The sequence below is a fragment of the Sparus aurata genome, chromosome 2 (genome assembly GCF_900880675.1).
Source record: "Sparus aurata chromosome 2, fSpaAur1.1, whole genome shotgun sequence".
Classification (NCBI taxonomy): domain Eukaryota; kingdom Metazoa; phylum Chordata; class Actinopteri; order Spariformes; family Sparidae; genus Sparus; species Sparus aurata.
The window spans coordinates 35,657,857-35,679,420 of record NC_044188.1 but is presented as its reverse complement, the minus strand read 5'-3'; the positions used below and the strand labels follow the sequence as shown (position 1 = coordinate 35,679,420).

The 21,564-nt window shown below is 39.5% G+C and overlaps 1 protein-coding gene across 9 annotated transcripts in view; it reads left to right on the top strand.

Moving 5' to 3' along the window:
- The window catches only part of fat3a (FAT atypical cadherin 3a), a 417,900-nt gene extending 396,517 nt beyond the window's left edge, over window positions 1-21,383 (top strand). For 6 of the 9 annotated variants that reach the window (XM_030397563.1, XM_030397555.1, XM_030397550.1 and 3 more), the window contains 6 exons: window positions 1,134-1,287; window positions 2,875-3,587; window positions 7,961-8,065; window positions 12,590-12,649; window positions 13,528-13,563; window positions 20,008-21,383. In XM_030397563.1, the coding sequence (XP_030253423.1) occupies window positions 1,134-1,287; window positions 2,875-3,587; window positions 7,961-8,065; window positions 12,590-12,649; window positions 13,528-13,563; window positions 20,008-20,639 (1,700 nt within the window). In that variant the 3' untranslated portion in view covers window positions 20,640-21,383. The remainder of the gene's footprint in view (window positions 1-1,133; window positions 1,288-2,874; window positions 3,588-7,960; window positions 8,066-12,589; window positions 12,650-13,527; window positions 13,564-20,007) is intronic. The other 3 variants (XM_030397580.1, XM_030397572.1, XM_030397554.1) reach the window with 2 other exon arrangements.
- Window positions 21,384-21,564: the final 181 nt, after the last annotated feature.

The following is a 21,564-nucleotide window of genomic DNA, read 5'->3' as shown; positions in this document are numbered from 1 at the left end:
TCACTCACACCCAGACACCCACCAGACCTGTCAACCAGTGATCTGGCTCTGATTTACCCGCCTCCCGGAAGTATGGCCCCTTAAGGGAGAAAAACAATCCTTCAGCCTGGCCAGGCTGCACCATGTTAAGTCTGCGATATTTCCAACAACAAACAAATCACTACGGTACCCGTTAGTCGGTGGAAGCCTGGTGATCCCCTACATTGTTTTATTTTTATCTTTCTTTGTCGTCTCTGGTCTTTTTGTTTATGGATTTCCTGAATCGTGGTTGGGAATAATTCCTTGTTTTGAGTTACATTTGAACCTAACATTGATTTCTTTCTTTTGTTTGTCTAACATAGCTATTTATTGAACTTGCGTATTGAAACTGCTCTGCTGTCATTTACCACTATGTTTGTGTTCAAGAAATCCATTCCATTTTCTCCCGCTTTTCTGCGAGGGTCCCCCTTTATCCCCCTTTTTTCAGGGGGGGGGGGGGGGGGGGGGGGTTACTGGGGCCAATTCCAGGTTCTGGGCGAAGGCCAGGGTATACCCTGGATGAGTTGCCAGCTTATTGCAGGACCCTTACTGATGGCAGAGGCTGCCACACAAGGTGCCGACTGCACATCAGGAGCAATTTTGGAGTTCAGTATCTTGCCCAAGGATACTTCGACATGTAGCTCAGTTCCACCCCAGGGGAGCTGGGATTCGAACCAGCGACCTTCCAGTCACTAGTCCACCAGCTCTACTCACTGAGCTACAGCTGCCCCAAGTTCAAGAAATGTGTGTTTAAAAAAGCACATGCTTCCTTTGTGGGGTTTGATTTTGATTATTGACTTAAATTTAATCAAACCCTTACTGTGTGTGTGTGTGTGTGTGTGTGTGTGTGTTCAGTTATGCAGAGTTCTCAGAGGTGCAGCCAAACAAAACCTGTAGAAGAAGGATTCAATTTCAAATTTCAGAACAGTGCAAAAGAACGTATGCCAAACTACGCTAATGCACAGAAAATCTTTGTTATTCTGTGTGGATAAACTCAAGTGATTACCCAATGTAGTGTGTTTCAGTCAAGCAGTGCTGTAAAGAGTCCAAATACTGCTCTGAATGTATAATAAATGCCTGTTTTATTGTCCCCCTCCTCCCTGTCTGTCTGCCAGGGTTCTCATGCAGCTGTAGCCCCCAGTACACCGGAGGGCACTGTGAGATGGAGATAACAGCATGTGTTCCCAACCCATGTCAGAACAGTGGTGCGTGTAAGCCCATTGGCAATGCCTTCCTCTGCAGCTGTAGGAGAGGCTTTAAGGGTCTGACGTAAGTTCTAGTCTAAACACACAAATGCCTGTAGCAGGTAGTTTTGGTTTATTTCTATCTCTTCTTGACTTTCCTACTCCACCCCAATAAAAGGAGGTGAATGGAATTCAGCTCAGCAAAAGAACTCATTGAAAAAAATGTAATTGATGCAATGTGCTTCTTAATTCAAATATTTGTTTTTGAGGCATCGGAGTACAGGTCTCGTCATTCATACAGAACGAGAGTTTTACAAAGATTTGTGGACATATTATAACAAAGATAGAAGTAAAGAAATAAGTACAGTAGCAGGAGGAGAGAAACAAATAATACAAAACAGGAACATAAAAGAACATTTTTCTAAAAATATTTATATTTATATTGTAATATTTGTTTTATTTTATTCATTTTAAGTCTTCATTGAATGTAATACAAATTGTACAAATTATGCATTATTGTAATGCAAAGATTCAAGGGCGGTGGTGCCTTAGATTTTTTCCCCACAATGCTTTTCTGGCTATTCTGACCTTTAACCTTCTGATATATCCCATGTGTCTCACAAATGTAAACAATACTGAGCACAAGAATTTGACAGCTCCCTGACAGATGACAACTCACTGACAGAATGACATACTGCATAATGACAGGTGACAGCAAGTTCAGGTGTTAATACCTTTTCTTTGTACTCACCTACTTTCGGCGCAGCCATAGCATGTTTATGCAAGAAGTGTAGTTGCAAGAGTGTCAAAGTTATATACTAAAATGAAAAAAATGAAATGCGATTTGGAATGCACCCGCAGGGAGTGGTGCTAGCTCAGGTGTGTGTGAGCTGACCAATCAGCCAAAGACAGAAAAGGAGTACAGTGCTGCAGCACTGGGCAATAACAGAACAAAAACAGAAACAAATGTTGTTGTTTTTTAAAGATTTAAGCATGTAAACCTATTTTAGAAGCAACCCAAAATAGAAAAATGAACGTGAAAATCAGCCTAATGTGCCATCTGTAACTATTATACAGAGCATAAACTCTATAATGCTAAGAAAAGTTATTTTTTAAAGATAATTTTTATTGGCTTTTGCCTTGATTGGTTGTAAAACAGCAGTCAGCTGCAACAGAACTGGAGTTACCGCAGTTATGATTCAGCTTTGTGACTAAGTGCACTAACAAATGAGCTAACTCTGAATGCCACTAATCACTAGTTAACAGCAGTTTTGGAGTTACAATTGGACCATTGTTTTTATTGTCTTCATTTGATTAGAAACATTTTCTTAGTGCTTATAAATTTCTCACAATCTAACAATAAACATGTTGATGCATTTATTAAAATGTATATAGTTTTATATATGTTAAAAGCGTCTTTTAAGGGCTGTATTACCTAATACTTAAAATCTTAATGCAAAACATTACTGTTGATATTCCATATATGGCAGATTAATCAAACTAAAGATTGTGTAGTGAGGCCACAAAGGGATTACATCTATTCTCATTTAATTTTATCTCACTCTCTTACTTTCGGGCTTTAACTCCATCTTGGAGCAGGTCCAAATGTGTTATTCAACCAATAACTCACACCAGTCTCTTCCCCTTTTTCCTCTATCACTCCATTCTGCAGCTGTCAGGAAGATGTGAATGAATGCGACCCCAGCAATCCAGAGGGTGAGTGTGAGAATGGCGGCCTTTGTGTTAACACTCATGGTTCCTTCTACTGTAATTGCACGGCAGGCTTCGTGGGCCAACGCTGCAGCCTACGGCCTGTTGTCGTCCCTGACATGCAGGCAGGTCATGCTGTGGTCGGTAAAGAAGAGCTGATCGGCATTTCTGTAGTGCTTTTTGTCATCATCACCCTCATCATCCTCTTCATTGCCTTCCGAAAGAGGGTTTTCCAAAAAGACTACACACGGAACAACCTATCACTGGTGCAGGACCCAGCCACTGCAGCACTCCTCAACAAGGCCAATGGTGTTCAGTTCAAGACCCTACACTGCACACCAGGAGACCCCCTCAACCTTTACACAGAGCCAACACTGGGTCCAACCATGGTGGGGGCAGGTGTGATGATTGGACCCCCTCAGGTTCCTGTGAGGCCAATGGCATATACACCTTGTTTCCAAGGAGACCCACGGTCCACGCTGGAGAGGATGGTGGATGGGCGTGGTGTTGAACATACAGAGATGAGCACCTTTCACCCTGAGTCACCAAGGATCCTGTCAGGAACTACCAGGAGGGGAGTGGTGGTGTGCAGCGTGGCTCCCAACCTGCCACCACTGTCACCCTGTCGCTCCGACTGTGACTCTATACACAAGAGCCCATGGGACAGTGACGAGGGTGAGTGCATTTTATTAGCAGATACAGTAAGGACCTGCAGTCAGAATAAGTTAGGGTTATAAAATAACCAGTCTGTGTGAGTACTGCAGGTTCATAACATGTTTTTTGGAGGTACCTTTGCCCAAATGTCCAATTGTAACACATTATATTTTTACATTCTATTATTATTGTCACAGTACTGTTGCAGGTGGCAATGTTAATGTCACGTTAGCAGCAGTCTGGCAACTATGTTTTGCTATTTTGATGGCTACATCCTCATTTGTCTACCTAGTTTGAGACGTTGTCAGCAGTAAAGTTGTCGTTTACATACAGTCACAGCTGTTACTCAGACAAATTGATGAAGTGATCCTGTCTTCTCCTCAGCCCCAAACTGCCATTTCAACCATCCTCACTGTCTGCAACTGACCAGCTGACTTGGCTATGAGGCACTGTCTGCATTGTGTGCATTACATTTTATAACGAGCCACTGGTGACTTGACAAGCTGAGTCGCTAGTGACACATTCAGGCAGCCTGAGTCGAGCTGAGATGGGCAACTTTTTCCTACTGCCTTCTAAAACGGTTTTGTCCCATTGTGAAACTTTCGTTAGAACTGGGCTTTAGAATGCCTTTTTACTACTAAACACCATGACATTATTTGGACGATCCAAACATAACAGCTGAAGAAAACTTAACAGGCTAAACAGTTGACTTCAAAATGACATCAATATGGAGAGTGAGAACAATCTACTGGGATTTACTGCCACACCTAGAAATATTGTGGTTAAAAAATGTCTTCTAATGGGAAGAGATATTGGAAATATGAGAAAATCAAGAGCAAGGAACAGGTATAAAGACATCACAAGAGAGTTTGTCTTTGTGAGTTAGAAAGTAAAGACGATCTGGCTTTGTCATTTTCTGTTTAGTTGCACTAGAGAAGTTCTACAGGCTGCTGGAAAAAGAAACAGTACTTTTTTATGTTTCTGGCAACAAGTACCAATTAGGCCAGCTTAATCATGTTACAGGCTGAGGAAAACAATCATATTCCAATTATTTCAACATATGTTGCAATTGTGTTATGATCTATGATTAGTGGAAATTATAATTTAATAAAATAATGTTTAATATAACTATATAATATAATTTCCACAGAAATACCCATTTAAACCCGTTTAAAATCATGTGACATTTTTTTAGGTCTATACCAAATAGACTTGTTTTCTTGCATCTGGAGAACAAGATTTGTAGTTCATTATGATGCTGTTTGTCACACATTTTACCTTTATCAAAATATTATGCTTCAGTGATTTTATTACCACACTTGGCCATTTTGCAAAATCAATTACATTTTTGATTATTTGTACAGCCATAATTAGGTCACAACTCAACTGCAAATTAAATTGGCATGTAGTCAATATGAATGCGTTTACCACTCATATTGGGAGTGTGAAAGCTGTGTTGGTATGGATATGCATACTATATGCCTAGTGTCTAGGGGATTGAAAGTTTGAAAGCATTTTTGCAACAGTAAACTGGGGTGGACAAAGCACAGCAGATCAGTGATAAAATGATCTGTTGTATCTATTATTCATATTCTGTTTCAGAATATCCCTAGACTTGACCTTTAGGAAGAGTATGTGTAACAAAACTTTCAAGTCATTTACATTCACATGCTGATGCTTAAAAGCAAGACAAAGTACAAACTAGGAATAACACAAGTAATAAAAGCCAGAAACAAAACATGGGGAGATGGGACACAAAGACATAGAAACAGACTCAGGGGACTAAACAGATGAATTAACGAATAGAGCAGGGAGACTATATACACAAGGGAGGCCGGGGGAATTGGACAACATGTGAAACATATCAGGGAGGAGCAGAAAAACAGGAAAGGGAGGAAATCGAAAGTGAGACATGACACAGGACGATATAATTTCAAAATAAACTAGGAAAGAACAAAACTACAGACTCGAATAAATGACACATAAATATAATAGTGTAACAGCGAAGTACAAAAATAAACTGCAGCACTTTGACTTTTTTTTACTTTTCATCATTTCACAAAATGCACAATCCATAACAAGATTATTCTGTAAAAAAAAGCCTCAAATACGCCTTTGGATAAGAGTGGTGCAATTATTATTACAAATGTTATATCTCTCATAGAGTTAAATTGTGTATTGTAAAAGATATTTTGAAAAACTATGTAAAACACCACTGATCACTTCAACAAAATTCTAATGATAGTGTAATTGTAACACAAAAAGCTGAGGTAGGCGTTTTTAAAAACAACAATAAAAAATGCCATTTAACAATTGAATGATAATATATCTCTTTGAGATAGCAGCAGCAAAAGCACACAGGTAACAGGTAATGATGGGCACCACTTTCAGAAGACAGCCACAGCCTTACTGACTTCAGCTTTCACCTTCTTCTGCCTACTCAGCTTGTCTTTATCAGCATTACAACCTGAATCAGGGACAGCATACATAATTTGAGTTCTCTGACCAAGTACTGGTAGCCTTTTCTGAGCTGTGCAATCCAGAATTCACTGGCTGATGACATGTTTCAGTACAACTGCAAATGTGTATGCTGGACCAAACTCATTAACTACATTAATGATACCAGGTCCTGTGGTCTACATGCTGACCTAAAGTTTTGCTTTACAGTTTTTGCCAAATGCTTACACACACGTTGCAGACTTTGGCTTACTGTGTCATAACTTAACACACAGGTCAAGTAGGACAACTTATACGGCAAAATGAAACTCTTGAAACAAAATCTAAGCAATCCCATTTCAAAACTGTTTTTAGCATCAAAACATTAAACACATGCACCTTTGTTTTCACTCTTTCCTAGCAGCAACAGCACACAGATGTGCTTTATGCAAAACACAGCTGTATTCAGTACTTTGGATGGTTTTTGACTTTAAAAGTCTCATACATTTTTTTTTTTGAAAGATTGATTCACATAAAAACAAAATGGAGACACTTTAGAATTTTTTTTTGTTTTTTTCAGATTTTTGCAAAAGTAAAAAAAAATCAAAAACACAAAGACATGGTACAACTAGAATGTTCTACAAAACATAGTGTTGTAAGGGAATGATTGGAAGACATTTATTCTCTGGATCCTGTCTCCTGTTAGCATTTGGCCACATCACCTCATCCACATCACAGGCAATGTCCTCCCTTGCCAAGCAACGGGGTAAATATCGCCTTGCATGCCGTACCAACATGTACCCTGTATGGACCTCACCTCAATGTCGCCGCATGCCTCTTCCATGGCTTGTAGAAGAGGCATGCGGGCATGTGGCTGAAGGTCATAAACTTTCCAGCGCCATGCTGAAAAAAACTCCACAATTGGATTCAAAAATGGGGTGTATGGGGTGCGCAGGTAGTCGAGTGGTTAGAGCATGTGCCACGTATGCAGTGTACCCCGGTTGAATCCAGCCAGAGGACCTTTACTGCATGCCACACCCCCTCTCTCTCCCCTTTCCTGTCTATCCACTGTCAAATGAAGGTGTCTATGCCTCAAAAAATCTTTAAAAAAAATGGGGTGTATGGTGGCAAGTTGAGAGCAATACATCTATCATGGTTGGTGAATAATGAGGGCTGTGTTGTAGGGACGGAGGATGGAGTGGTGATGCAGTGTCACTGTTGCCTGCTCCCCTTCATCGTCCTCTTCCTCGTCCTGCTGCTGCTCTTACTCTTCCTCTTTCTGCCTCCATGTTTCCAAAGTTGGCACAAAGGAGTTGAGCTCACATCAGGTGTATTTGTAGTGCTGAGGCTTAGACTGATTGGTCTTTTGAATGTTTTCATATGTGTGAGTCTGTATGTTTTTCTAATTTTAATTGTGTTTTGTATTTTAAATAGATGTGTTTTCCCAATGATTGCATGAGATTTCCTTTTTGAACAATGTGTCTTATGTAAAAAAAACGTATGTAGTGTTTTGAAAGAAGTGTGTTGGAGAATTTCAAACACAGTGCAAAGCATATATTGTGTTTGCAGGGTTGGTGCTTTTGTTTAGGGCATGGTCACCAAAGTTAGAGGTTGTGATGCTTTGGGCATAGCAACCACTTTTAGTGTTTAAGCATTAGGCAAAAACTGTAATAGTGTAATTTCTATTTTATGCTGCCCTCAGGCTAGCACAGCATACATGACATCTAAAGCCTTATACAACCTAAGATTGGGAAACCTGAATAACTTTTGACATAGGTTAGAATCTGATATGTTCTGAATGAACTAAAATGCTAACTTGCCGGTACTAGTATATTGAGAATGTCCAAGCACTGTTATTCATCCACACAGTCATAGTTTCAGCTACTCAACAGTCAGTTTTTCTAAATTTGTGTTTTTTTGGAACGTGGCCATCCTCACCCCCTGACGTCTCTCTGCAGGTAAGACGGTTGTCATGGCAGAAGAAGTAACAGGTAGCAACAAAGGCAGCAACTCTGAGATCCAGTCATTAAGTTCCTTCCAGTCTGACTCCTGTGATGACAATGGTAAGACACACATCTCACACTCTCACTATGAGTGGCTCAGGGTTCACCTATATACCTATTTTTTTGTTCTTTTGTCGGGTTATTTAAAAAGTCTGAGAAGTTTCATCATCAATCTGTAGAACTAAATACATTTACATATCACAATACAAGTGTAATTTGAGTGATGTGTTAGTGATGTCATCATATAAAGATAAAACTAATCAGATTTTCACATGCTTGGTGCAAGACAAATAAAACTCATATGGAAGTCCTAGAAGAATCACTCGCTTAGCTTCAGTGGCAGAAGTCATAGAGGACCATATGTGCACCTGGGAAAAAAGGAGAGGGGAAAAGGAAGGAGGAACAGAAAGAGAGGGTATAGCGCTTAACAACAATCCCCAGTGGCTTTCCATGAATATTAGTGCAGTTGTGGGACAGTGTGGCTGATATAGATTTTCATTTACATTGACATGTAATGGCATTTGAAGGTCAGTTTTGTTAAAGGCCCCATATTATGAAAAACACATTTTCTCTAGTCTCTGCATATAAAAGCTGGTGCTCCATGAGCCTACAAACAAATCATACTGTAATATTTATACTTATGTCATAGGCTACTTAGGGAATTTCATTTTCTTTCTCTGGTTATAATGCTCTCACACAGCCACAGGTGAAAAATAACGTACTGTGTCGGACACAGATGCGGATCGGGTCGGACGCCTGGAGAGGCGGGTCGGGTTTTACGATTGCCATTTTCAAGGCGTCACTTATCATCAGTCATTATTAGCGACACAAATGATAAGCATTTATATTTCATATGAGCTCATTCATGCATGCTTGGGCCACCCCAGAACTCCCATTCCCCACGCTGGCTTACTTCAACTTTTAAAAATTGGTCTATCCAATTTTCCTTCGGGTGTCGGTATCAATTTAGAGCGGGTCGGCTTGCCGGTGCGCCACAGTCAATTACATGTAGGGGAAACCCTGGAAGGGAGTCATTTTGATAGGCCAGCCTCCTCTGCGCGATGATAGGCGATATCCGAGAGGGGGGCGTTCATCCCGGAGGTGAAGTTCGGTGTGTCCAGCGGTAAGATAGCAATGTTTTGCAATGTCGTCGCTCAGAGTTAGACACACAAATTGCTCTGTTGTCGGTTATAAAAATCAATATAAGTGCCTATATTCTGTCCCAGCTACAGAACAATGAAGAGACCATGGTTGCATTTCATTTTTAACGACAACGTGCCGGCTATGGTTCGTATAAGCTTGTGTGTGCTAACCACTTCACGTCGGACTGCTTCAGTTTTGAGGGTCAGCAAAAAGCTAGCTTTGCCTCAACACTGACCCTAATAAAAGGATCAGTCCCAACCATATGGGACCCAGCAACTGCACCTGAGCCACAGGTAAAGGCAGGAACACACCAGCCAAACCGTTGGACATCTGAAGCGTTTGGGGAGAGTCAGACGAGGTCGGGATCAAATCTGTTTGGTGTGTTCAGCTGTGTTGGAAGCTTTCGGAACCACGTGGACATTGTCTGCTCCGATTCAACATGCGAAATCTGAGGAGGTTGGTTGTCGGTCGTCCGAGCCATTGGATTCTCTGACTGGCTGTGGCATTTCTTATTTTCATGTTTTGGAGTAATGTTACTGGCATGAGACTAGCTGTTATTATGTGCGTTCAAGACGTTTCTGCCGAACGGTTCAGACGAGAGGCAACAGAGTGGTTGAATAAAGGCAGTTGGCTGTTGGTTTGAGTCTGGGCAGTGTGTGGGGGCCTTAAGTGTCGCCATGTTTGGATAGTATTTACAGTTGCCTACCAGTGGGTGAATTCAGCTGGAAATTGGCTAACTAGTTAGCTTCGCTTTGGTCAGCTATGCAATGGCATTTGAAGCGAGTTTAATGCAAATAATATTACGATGGACCTTGGTTGTCACAGTAAAAAATCTGGAAACGTGCAGACTGGAGACAGAGACTATGCGAACAGTGTCCAAGAGTTTGGAGACTGTTAGAGGCAAACACCGCTTTTGCTAGCTGTTAGCCATAAGCTACATGGTAACAGCACATAGAACAAACTGACATTATTCAGACACACTTACTATTCTCAAACGTCTTGCTGCAGCCGCAGAGTCGGTGCTTCTTCAGTAGCCTCTCCTTCTGGGTGCGATTCTGGGTCAAACTGGTATGGTTGAACTATCTTGGCATCTTCTCCCTGAGAGGGGGGTGTAGCAGGCAAGGCAGGCATTGACAGACGGAGCTCATTAGCATTTAAAGGTTCAGGCACAGAAACAGCCTGCTTTCAGTAGAGCTCAGTAGAGCTCAGTAGAGCTCGCATGAGCAACTTCTAGACAGCTGAAATTCAGGACCACAGATGGGTTTTGGAGCGATGCATTCAAATACAATGTTGTTGGACCTCTGACAGCTGTGTGAAATTGTTGAAAAATAGTATAATATGGGATTTTTAAGAGAATGCATTCCCATGGTTCTCTCTCAAATGTACTTTATGATAATGTCACAACAATGTCATAATGAGCAGCATCAAAGAAGCTAAGGGGTTTAGAGAACTTCACAGTGTGGAATTGGTGGCCTTTTTGCTGGAGCTGTGTATTTGGTTTTGTGTTTCATTTCTAACATTATGTTAGATTTATTTGCAGTCATGACTTTCATTGTTTTACTTTACAGGATGATCACAAACGACAAATGGCAGGTTTTTTGCCTCTAATCCTCAATTGATGGAATATGTGAATATTTCCTCAGTTATATTTTACTGTTGCCTGTCTTTCATGTGCCTCCTGAAATCTGACAGATGTCACCAAATATGAAAGTATAGCAACTAAAATGGCAAACAGTAGAAATATATTGGCATTGTTGCTATTTTGTTTTAATATTGTTTTTTTCTCCCATGACTTTTCTTTGCATTTTTGAAACTTCTTGTGTTTTTCTATTATCTTTGCAGATTTTTTTTAACTAAACAGATTATGTGTTATCCATTCGTTTAATAATTGAATGTGTTCTTGTAAACAAAAAAAGAAGAGTCATATATATATGTGTGTGTATATATATGTATATATATATATATATGTATGTATGTATTTATATGTATATTAGGGCTGTCAAACGATAAATCGCATTTTGTCCATAGTTAACTCGCAATTAATCGCAAATTAATCACAATTTTTATGGCACATTTCTTTCTGTTCTAAATGTACCTTAATGTATTTTTTTCATGTTCTTAATACTTTTAACAACATAAGAAAGGGCAAATATGCTTGCTTTATGAAAATGTTTATTCAACACTTCAAATCATGCAGGATAATAAAAGGCTCAAAAAATATCACCTTACCCTAAATGGGATCAAAATATGGTGATGTCTGCTTTTGGCGAGGGGCGGGGCGGAGGGCTCTCTGCGTCTGCCGTGTGTTTGGCTTGCAAATGATATCTGAGACTCGCTGTTCTTTAATGGTAACTCATTTCATGTCGACAGTGGGTGCAGATAACTTTTGTACTATCGACCAAACCATCTGGCAGTGTTTTAAAAGTAAATCTGCCGTTCATAAGTCCTTTCTCCATTTACTTTCGCTTTCGCTTTTCAGTCCAACGTGTTTTTCCTGAACGCCAACCCTGCTTATTCTTCTTCTTCTGATTCCCTTTCTTATTCTTCTGCCACCCTCTGGATCAAGAGTACAGGTGCCACTGACGGCCTTAAATCAAACAATGCGCGTTCCTTTTTTTTTAATACCGAGTGTAAATCGCGCGTAAAAAAAATTAACGGCGTTAAAAGGATGTTGTGTTAACGCGCGATTAACGCGTCAACTTTGAAAGCCCTAATATATATATACATATATATATATATATATATATATATATATATATATATATATATATATATATATATGTATAGGGCTAAATGTATATATATGTATATTTATGTATATGTATATATGTATATATGTGTATATATTTGTATATATATTTATATGTATGTATACATATGTGTATATATGTATATGTGTATATATGTATATGCGTGTATATATATGTATATTTATGTGTGTGTGTGTATATATGTATATATATATATATATACATGACTTGTCTTTTTTTTCATTTGCAAGAACACATGTAATTATTACATTATTATTTAATAATATTTAAGTAATAATTGATATGAATACTTATTAATTATTGATTTGAATTACATATATATTAAATATGTAGATAGATAGATAGATAGATAGATAGATAGATAGATAGATAGATAGATAGATAGATGGGGATATAGATAGATATGACTCATCTTTTTTTCAGTTGGCAAGAACACATTTAATTATTAAATTGCATGTGAATGCCACCAAAACCCCCCCAACTCAGCAAGAATCTTGACTGTGCCATAAGCAGACCAGGTAGTCTTCTGCAGACAGAACTGGCATTAGTGAGAAACCTTAAGAAATGCCACAGGTGTGAGGGGTGATCCCAGACTAACACCATGACAAGCATTTTTCACTCTGAATAACTGTATTTCAACACTTATCTCCTCCTTTTTTCCCTCCACAAGCCTCCATAGTGACTGTCATTCGACTGGTCAATGATGCAGTCGACACAATTGAAAGTGAAGGTACCATGTCTCATCCCCTTTGTGTCTCTCATCTCATAATTTCCCCCTTCTCTTATCTCAGCGTTGTTATTGTATCTGGTGAGATCTAAAAGAGGATTCTTCAGCGATATGCCAAAGTTAAATACACTCTCACTTTGTATTACATGATGTATCTCTCAGTAAGTGGTCCTCTGGGGCACTGTGCTTAGCTCCCAACATGTCCAGATTATATTTCTTCTTTCTCACACATCCTGAAAGTCAGTGGTCAGTCAATCAACCCACTTCAAAGTTAAACTTTTTTCTATTAGCTCTCAGTTCTCAGTATGTGTTTCCATAACACACACATGGCTAACCACATAACACTGATAGCCAACAATCTGCAGGTTTTGATTCCATCTGATCACCTCGATGGGTGATTTCACTGATGAGTCCCTCCCTCGTACTGAAGTTGAGCAAATTTCCTTTTCATCCACTGTTTAAGGAATAAATGTCATAAACATAGAGTCACAAGACAGAAACTGAGAGAAAGCTGGCAGAAAATGATGGATAAAACTGGAGATCCTCGTGGTAGCTGTGACACACACATATACTCTCCAAGCACACAGGAAGTCTCTTCAAACACACACTGCTGATGCTGTAATATTCCTTGCAAGGACAGTCTCTTCAATAACACATTTGTAAAAGAGCTTGTGAAAGTTGTAATTGTTAAAAGGTAACAACACAATCATTTTCATTTTATAGTAAAATGGTGAAGTGCTTGAACACACTTTCACTTCAGTTCCCAAAAGAGAGAAAAGTATTACAGTTTGGGAGGGAAAGGTCAGGGAGGTCACATCAGCAGCTCTAGATTTATGTTGGTATGATCAATTGCTAAAGGTTTCTGTTCTTCTATTTGACAGTGTCAGTTATGGATCATGGTCAAACGTACAACAGAGGTGACAAGACGCCCCCATTAATTTATCTAATTGTCTGTCTACCTATCTACCTACCTACCTACCTATCTATCTGTCTATCTATCTATCTATCTATCTATCTATCTATCTATCTATCTATCTATCTATCTATCTATCGATTGACCTGAAGTATCGATTGACCTGAAGTATCTACCAATCTAATTATCCTGGCTACATCACCCAACAATAGTAACTTCAATTGTGCAATTACAAATCTATTAGAATCTACATTCAAAATAAAGCTACAGAGCAGATCAAACTATGCTGTATGTCAATTAACATCATTTTCCGGTATAATCAATTTGTGTTTAATGGATTTTGTTGAATTAATTTGAAGACTAATGTTGTAGAATTGCAGCTTTTCTCTCATTAGGGCCTCATTTTGAAGATGTGTCTATCTAACTATTGGATCCTAAAGAAGATCTGGCAACAAAATTTCCACTGATTTTGGTATTGACCCACTGACCTTTCTTCTGGTACCTGCATCAGGCAGAACCTTCATCTAAAGCAGGCATCCCCAAACTTAAGTCTGATGTGGCCCAATCTAAAACTGGAAAATCCAGTCCAGCCAGCTAAACGTTTAATCACAACTCTGATAAACACACAAGACAAATGATTTCCCCACTGTGAGCCCCATCTTTTTGCATGGAGTTAGCCTATGTTAATCATCATTAAAAATTATTACTTTTTTTAATGTACCTCGTTAAAAGAGCAAGAAACAGGATGGAGAAAGAGAGAGAGGTTAGGAGGGAAAGAGACAGAAAGTGCACAGGAATAAAAAAAAACTGCCCTTCATCTGTGTGTATTCTTTTCACATCTGTGACATATTCTACAGATACAGACATTAAAGCTGTGGTAAATCTAAATCAAAAGAGATATAAAAAAAAAAGATATAAAAAGCAAGACATTTTGCCAAGCACAAGCACTGCTCTTGCATACAGTGTGTTCTGCCCTTAACACCTAACAACTTGTAATTTATCTTATCTTCTTTCTTTTAACACAAGCAAACACATGCAGGTACAAGCCGCGGGTTGACCGCGTCACTTCTTCCGGCGATATCACACTTTATCTAGCGGACTTATTACCGAATTAAACTATTCCTATCGTTTTGAAAGTTTTTAAGATCGCGATTCACTGTTCAAACAAATCCACCATGGTCTTTTAATAAACAAGAAAAGAATTACTGGTTAGGATACATTCAAACACACACACACACACACACAAACATACATATATATATATATATATATATATATATATATATATATATGCAGCAGTGGTGAGTTAAACATATTTCGCATAATGCTAACTCCATACTTAACGTAAAGTCATATATCAGAGGTATGAACACATGATTATAGACATTAATTTTAGAAAGTCCTCTGAGAATTATACCAGAACTTACCAAAAGGTGGCACTGTGGCTCCACCCACATTCAATCCTTTTACCTGAAACTTTATATTTTGGGCTATAATTACATCAGGAAGATGAGAAACATATCAAATTGTAGGTCTTATCGCACTGATTACGAATATGTTGTTTTAAAGGGGATAAGATGGCAATGTAATACTCTTACATAATAAGAAAGGGACCAGGACTCTTCTTATTTCTGCTGCAGAATGGGAGGCAACAGCTAGCACTAACACCATCGTACATTTGCCTAGTGACACTTAGCAAGAATGCCAGATGTTTGGTTGTTATCTCTGGCGCCTACATCAAAGACGAAACTGACGCGATCCAGTGACCACTGTCCCTAATTTACAATCAACAAAGCTTAGTTATCCACCAGGGCAAAAAGTTCCTATAAAATCCACATGTGGAATGAGGTAATCCTGAGTCTTGAATGTCCATGATCTGTAAAGATAAAGCTTTCAAATGTTAAAGAAGAGGGGGAAGGAGTGTCTTGTAGAAAGGGGGAAGGTGACAAATGGTTTTCTTTCATGATAACAGAAGACTGGCTCTTCCTGCACCTTAGTTTTATGGTCAGCAAATGCTTTTCCAACTCCTTGCTGGAGTGAGCAAAGAGAGAGAGGGGGGTCTTAGAGAAATTCGGAGTGTTACAAAGTCACTAGGTGAAAGTTAAGATCCCGGCACAGGAACAGAGATCCTTTTGATGAAGAGGAGACGGGGGCAGGTTCCTACACTTGTACTGTTAAGTCTGCATTGGGGTTCCCAAATATTTTAACCAGAAGGTAAGAGCTGAAAGTCTGGGTGTAGAGTGTATGCAGGTTCTGGCACTATTTTCTGTGCTTGTCTGATAACAGTATGCTCATAAATCATCTTGAGGAACAGGTGTCAGCAAAGCAAAGCTTTTTAGGGCCAGGTGTAATCACTGATTTTTTTCTAGAGATTATCTGGCCCTGTGGCCTAGTGCATGTGTGTTTAAAAAGGGATTGGAATTTATGGGGGTCTGTTAGTCTAGCCTTGCATTCTGGTCTGTAAAAGATATGTCTCTAAAACATTCCCACCTTCAGAAGAGAGGTCAAAGTAGAGTAGACTTTAAATGTTTAGATAAAAGTTACTCAGTTTCTTTGCCTTTTGCAGGTCTTCAGAGTTACTGCCAATTTCTTGTGGTTGATACAGTCATTAACCTCTTTGGTTATATGTTTTGTTGTTAGGATACAACCTTACTTCTTTCTAAGGTATCACATTGTCCACACAGAATTATTATAGTCAGTAATATAGTAATTGTTCACATTTATCTCATGAAAGATGCTCTATTCAGTGGAGAGAAATGACCTGATCAACTCCATATGATGTGCAGCATTGTATAAGGCAAATGATTGTCACACCAGAAATAAAAGACATATTTTGAAGATGGTTCACTGCCAAATAAATGTATATTTATCAATTGAAGTAGCACATTTTAGAGCCTTTCATTGTGAACTGCTCAAGGCACACCTGTGCAATAATCCTGCTGTTTAATCTGCATTTAATATGCCGCTTCTGTCAAGTAAATCAATTATCATGGCAACAGGGAAGTGCAGTCACTTCATCAATTTCACAACAAGCTCAGTCGTTGGGAAACATGCTACAAACACCAGCGACACAACCAAAGACACTAACCCAGTGCAATGGCTAACACATTTCCATTGGGAGAAACCTGCAAATAGAGAAACAATGTCAAATAAACATAAACGCTACAAACAAATGCAACAGAAAGTTGCTGCATATCCAGTACCAAATCAGAGGTGCTTCAGGCTGTTAGCACTGCAGGAATCAGGGCCCACATCTATCAACAGTGCGTATGCACAGATGTGTGCATAGGAATGATTGTACCCACACATCTGTGCATACAGAAAGTGTGGAATTTGTCAGTGTGTACAGCATAGAAAAGGGACACTGAAAATTGAAAGCTTTGCAAGTGTCACAGCATACATTAAACAATCTCAACATCTACTTTATGTTCTGTATTTTCTTTCGATAATAATTAGCTACACAATTAGAAATGTTGTCTAGTTACAGACATGTAGCCTAATTGGTGTCAAATCTATAACAATTGTTGAAGTATACAGCAAAAACATCTGGTAAGTGGGGTGTGAGGAAGCCCTGGCAGTCTAAATATCTTTATATTATATAATAGCATAAAAAAATGATATATGGTTCTTTTTCCTACCCATTACTGCAGGTGCCTGCTCTAATCCGCTATTCAGTCGAGGTGCACTTTGTCCATTCATTTTTTATCCATGTATTTAATCTTTGAGTTCATCAGAACAAGCCTATTCTTCTATCTTGGCACCATCAGCAAGATAATATAGTCCTGGTTCGTGCCTTCTGTGGAGAGTGCTCCCCCACCCAACTTTTCTCTAAATGGAAATGTTTTGGGCAATTGAAATGTGTATTTGGTAGTGGTTGGCCATTGATTTACTATTTAAAGTGTTTTATCACATCTGTGCTTATGATTTAAGAGAAATTAGCCTTTTCCATTTACAGAAAAAGTTTGGATCATTTACAAAAAGTTAGTGTTTATTTTTTTGTTTTTGTGTGATCAAAGCAGTCATTTTTGAGCTTCAGTTGAAATAAACAGTCTTGCTTTCCAGTGATTCATTAGATAGTGTAAACATAAAACATTGGCTAAACTAGCATGTTCGCAGTTCGCTCATTAGCTAACAAAAGCCTTGGGAGTGACCGCTAAGTCACCATTCCGGTCACCAGTCAAATATTGCTGCTGTCACAGGCATTTATATTAAAGCTTGGCTACTATGGAGGCAGTTTTGTGAGTGGGTCCCCATTTTGTTTGCTCTTGTGTTCATATACAGTTCGATCATGCACACAGAGGTACATGCTGTTGATAGAATACACATTATTGCCAGTGGTTTCACCATTTTCCACTGATCTATGTGTGGTTGTATTGCATTAAGAATTGTAAAAATTACATCTGCGAACGGCAAGAAAGAGAGAGCGAAAGAGATTATCAAATTTTACGAGGCCATCAAATAGCTTGATTGTTTTATGTTATCATATTGGTTTGTAACTGTAGAGTACCTCTTTTGTAAGCTTATTGAAGGTATTTAGGGAACACCTTTTAGACTAATCTTGTCTAATCTAATGACTCATTCTTGGTTATTCATACAAGTTATTGAACATTTATATAGCGTTGTCTGCAAATTGTAAAACTTACAGAACTTTTCTTAATCATTGTGGATGCTCACTTTGTTATTGTTATAGTGATAATTCTTGATGCAGGTGACTCGTAACACTGAATGTAAATGTAACCATTGACTGTTTCCAAGAAAACTTCATGGGGCACATTACGATTTAAGTTTCGACTTTAATCCTTCTGCAGAGAAGTCAATCATACCAAAATTGACTGCAACGACAGTCCAGCACCTGAACCTAAAGCCAAAAGCCACCTTCCAACTCGCCCACCTATAGCAGCATCAAATCACCGTCCACAACCAGATGGCCATTAGGGATCATTTGCTGTCCATCTGTCAGGCTTTCTACCCACTCAAATTCTTATCCTAAATTAACACTTTTAATTTTCAAGCTAGTCTATCCTGATCAAAGTCATTTTGTCTATCTTTTTACCTCTTTGTATGCACAATTGAACTTCAAAATGCCACACTTTGCCATTGGTAAATTCTTCAGCACATCCCCCTCTCTAGTCGAAGCTCTGCGTGCATATGTGTGTGTCATTTCACTGTGCTGAGCTGACTTTGTGACCAACCCCACCTTCCTGCTTGCCACTGTTCCCATTGCGTAATGTCACTTTTCTAGGATTTTTATCTGAAGCCCAGAGGTGTTACTGTTTGAGACCAGTTATTGAGTGATTTTTCAAAGCTTTTGTCTTGGTTTATCATGATTTATGTTCTGCTTTGTTGCATGGATATCTTATGGTTTTCTTTGTAATTGCCTGTCAACTCACATGGTGTACTTCACTCACCATCTGTGCTTTGACTTTAGGTTGCCAAATAATTTCAGTAAGGTTTATCTGCAGAGTTTTTGGTAGATTGTCCTTCTGATCAACCAACCTTTGTGATGAGAATCATCATTCATGCTATATCTGTAGATTGTTGGCTCCAGTGCTCAGTGCTAACACCTCAGCATACCCTGACTGGCTCTCATTTCAGATGCATGCTCCTTCAAATTTTGCCTTTCAAGATAGAATATGTTCTAATGGGTGAACAAGTCTCTCCCATTCCAAAGGTCCTGCCAAATGTGGTCAAGAAATGCAGTCTTATTTTTCTTGGATTTGGTAGAGACAACCAATGTATTAGAAGACTGCATGAAAAATGTATGGCTTGCCTGTCATACTTCATGCTGCATTGGGTCATTCTTAACGAACTTGCAAAATCTGAAGATAATGTTGTTACCATTTTTTTTTTTTTTTTTTTTTTGCATTTTAGTGGTCAGCTTTCAACAGTGAATGCTTCACAAAAACTGGACCAATTAATAAATAATGAAAGCCAGGTTACTAACACAGCCAAATGTGTATGATGTATGTGTTGTTACTAACCTGGACATATTCCTCATGAACTGACATTAAACTGTTGGAATTTGTGTGGTAAAAGGGAAATGGGAGCCAACAACTCAGTGGAAACATGCAGATGATAGATTACTTTGCTGCATTGACCAAGAGGAAAATCTACCAGATCACTGTAACATCGAAATCAATTTTGCCTTTTTTTTAATGAAGTTCAGCATGCTCCGACTCCCGTGACCCTGACTTGCAAAGGCTTCTGTGTTGCATGCCACATACCCTTAATGACCTAACATTTTTTCTGTGCAGGTTGTGCTTGGATATGTACCTGACCTCTGTGTATGGTTGATGCTACTGAGTCTAACTTGCCTGATGCATAGTGAAGGCATGTCATTCACAGCTCCATATCGTAAAGAATAGTTTGTTAGCTCAGCCATGTCGGGGCTGTTGTGTCTTATTTTCATAGTCCAAAATGTTGCTAACAATATCCCCTTTTACTCCAGCATATCACTGGGACACATCAGACTGGATGCCAAGCACCAGGCTGTCGGATATCGCAGAGGTGCCGGGCTACGAAGCAGGTCCTGGCAGTAATGTAGAAGGCTCAGCTTCTCACCTCGGAGGAAGCACCCGTGAACTGGAGTCAGACTACTACCTGGGAGGCTATGACATCGACAGTGACTACCCCCCTCCCCAAGAAGAAGAGTTCTTGAGCCAAGACCAGCTGCCACTCCCTCTGCCCACAGGCGAGGACTTTCCCGAGCCTTACACACCAATTCCTGCCAACCATCCAGTCTCCAAGGAGAGCACCCTGAGCTCAGCCAGCACTGAGCATCAGCATGCTAGGCCGCACTTCCACCCAAGCCAATACCTTCCTCCACACCAGCTACCCCTTGGAGAGGTGCCCCACGAGGACTTCAGCACTTCATTGAGTGGTGTAACCACGGGAAATGGGGACACTGATGAATCTCTGTCAGTGAATGTGCGACTATCTGTTGTTGCCTCATCAGCCTCAGACATGTTGGCCCCGTGCAGGTTGGATGATTCTGAACATAGCAGCGACTTTGACAGTATGGACGAGCTACGTCGAGGGGTGACCATCATCACTGACTCACAGCAACAGACCGAGGTGTGATGATTGACCAGTACAGGGATGTATAATGGGCTAGAAGGAGCATAACATTGGTTCAGAAGGCAGGAGAAGAATTGCTTTTTTTAGCAATGTTAGGCACGGCTGAAACCATATACTATAACAGTGACCTTAAAACCACAACTCAATTATTCCAAGTACTGTCACCCCTGTCAAGAAAAGGAAGTGTTAACCTGTCCCTGCTGTTGTGAACATGGGGTCCTTCTTGTTCCAGTGTAAATGAGAAGAATCAATCCAAAAGCGACTGAGTATTACAGATGCATTTTAGCAAATAAGACAAAAGAAAGGAGACAATCATGTAAGTGACAGGGTTGCTTCATTCCTTGCACCTTCACAGAAGCCCATGAGATCAATTCTTCTGACACAAATCCCCATTTTTCTTTTTCCCCCAAGATTTGTAAACTTTGTATTGCTCCAAGATTGTACAGGCTTAACAGAATAGATGACCTTACTGGTGAGTAAGTATGGAACAGTGTTGTGGCCACATTTCAAAAATGCCATTATTTGTTTTAATGTGGAATGTGCTGGTTTCTTTTCCAAAACAACAAACAAACGAAAAAAGTTTCTAGCCATGATATGTCAGCCATCCTCTGTCATTTACCTGAAATGTTGTCATTGATTTTACAGCCTTATTTTTCATGCGAAAGCCAAGAGATGCTATTGTAGTCAATCTATTTAAAGCCCCTGTACGGAGTTTTTAACTGGATATAGTAAAGTCTGTAGTTTCTGCTGATGTGTCTCTGTTACCTACAACAGCAAATGAGCCCATCAGCGTGAAGATACGCCATTTCTAAGTAGTCTAATTCTATACCTCTGAAAGGCCTTGGTCGGGTCGGACCACTGACGAAACGATTTACGGCAGTCAGACCGGAACTGACGACATTCAGGATACGGCATAGCTGTTTTGTTG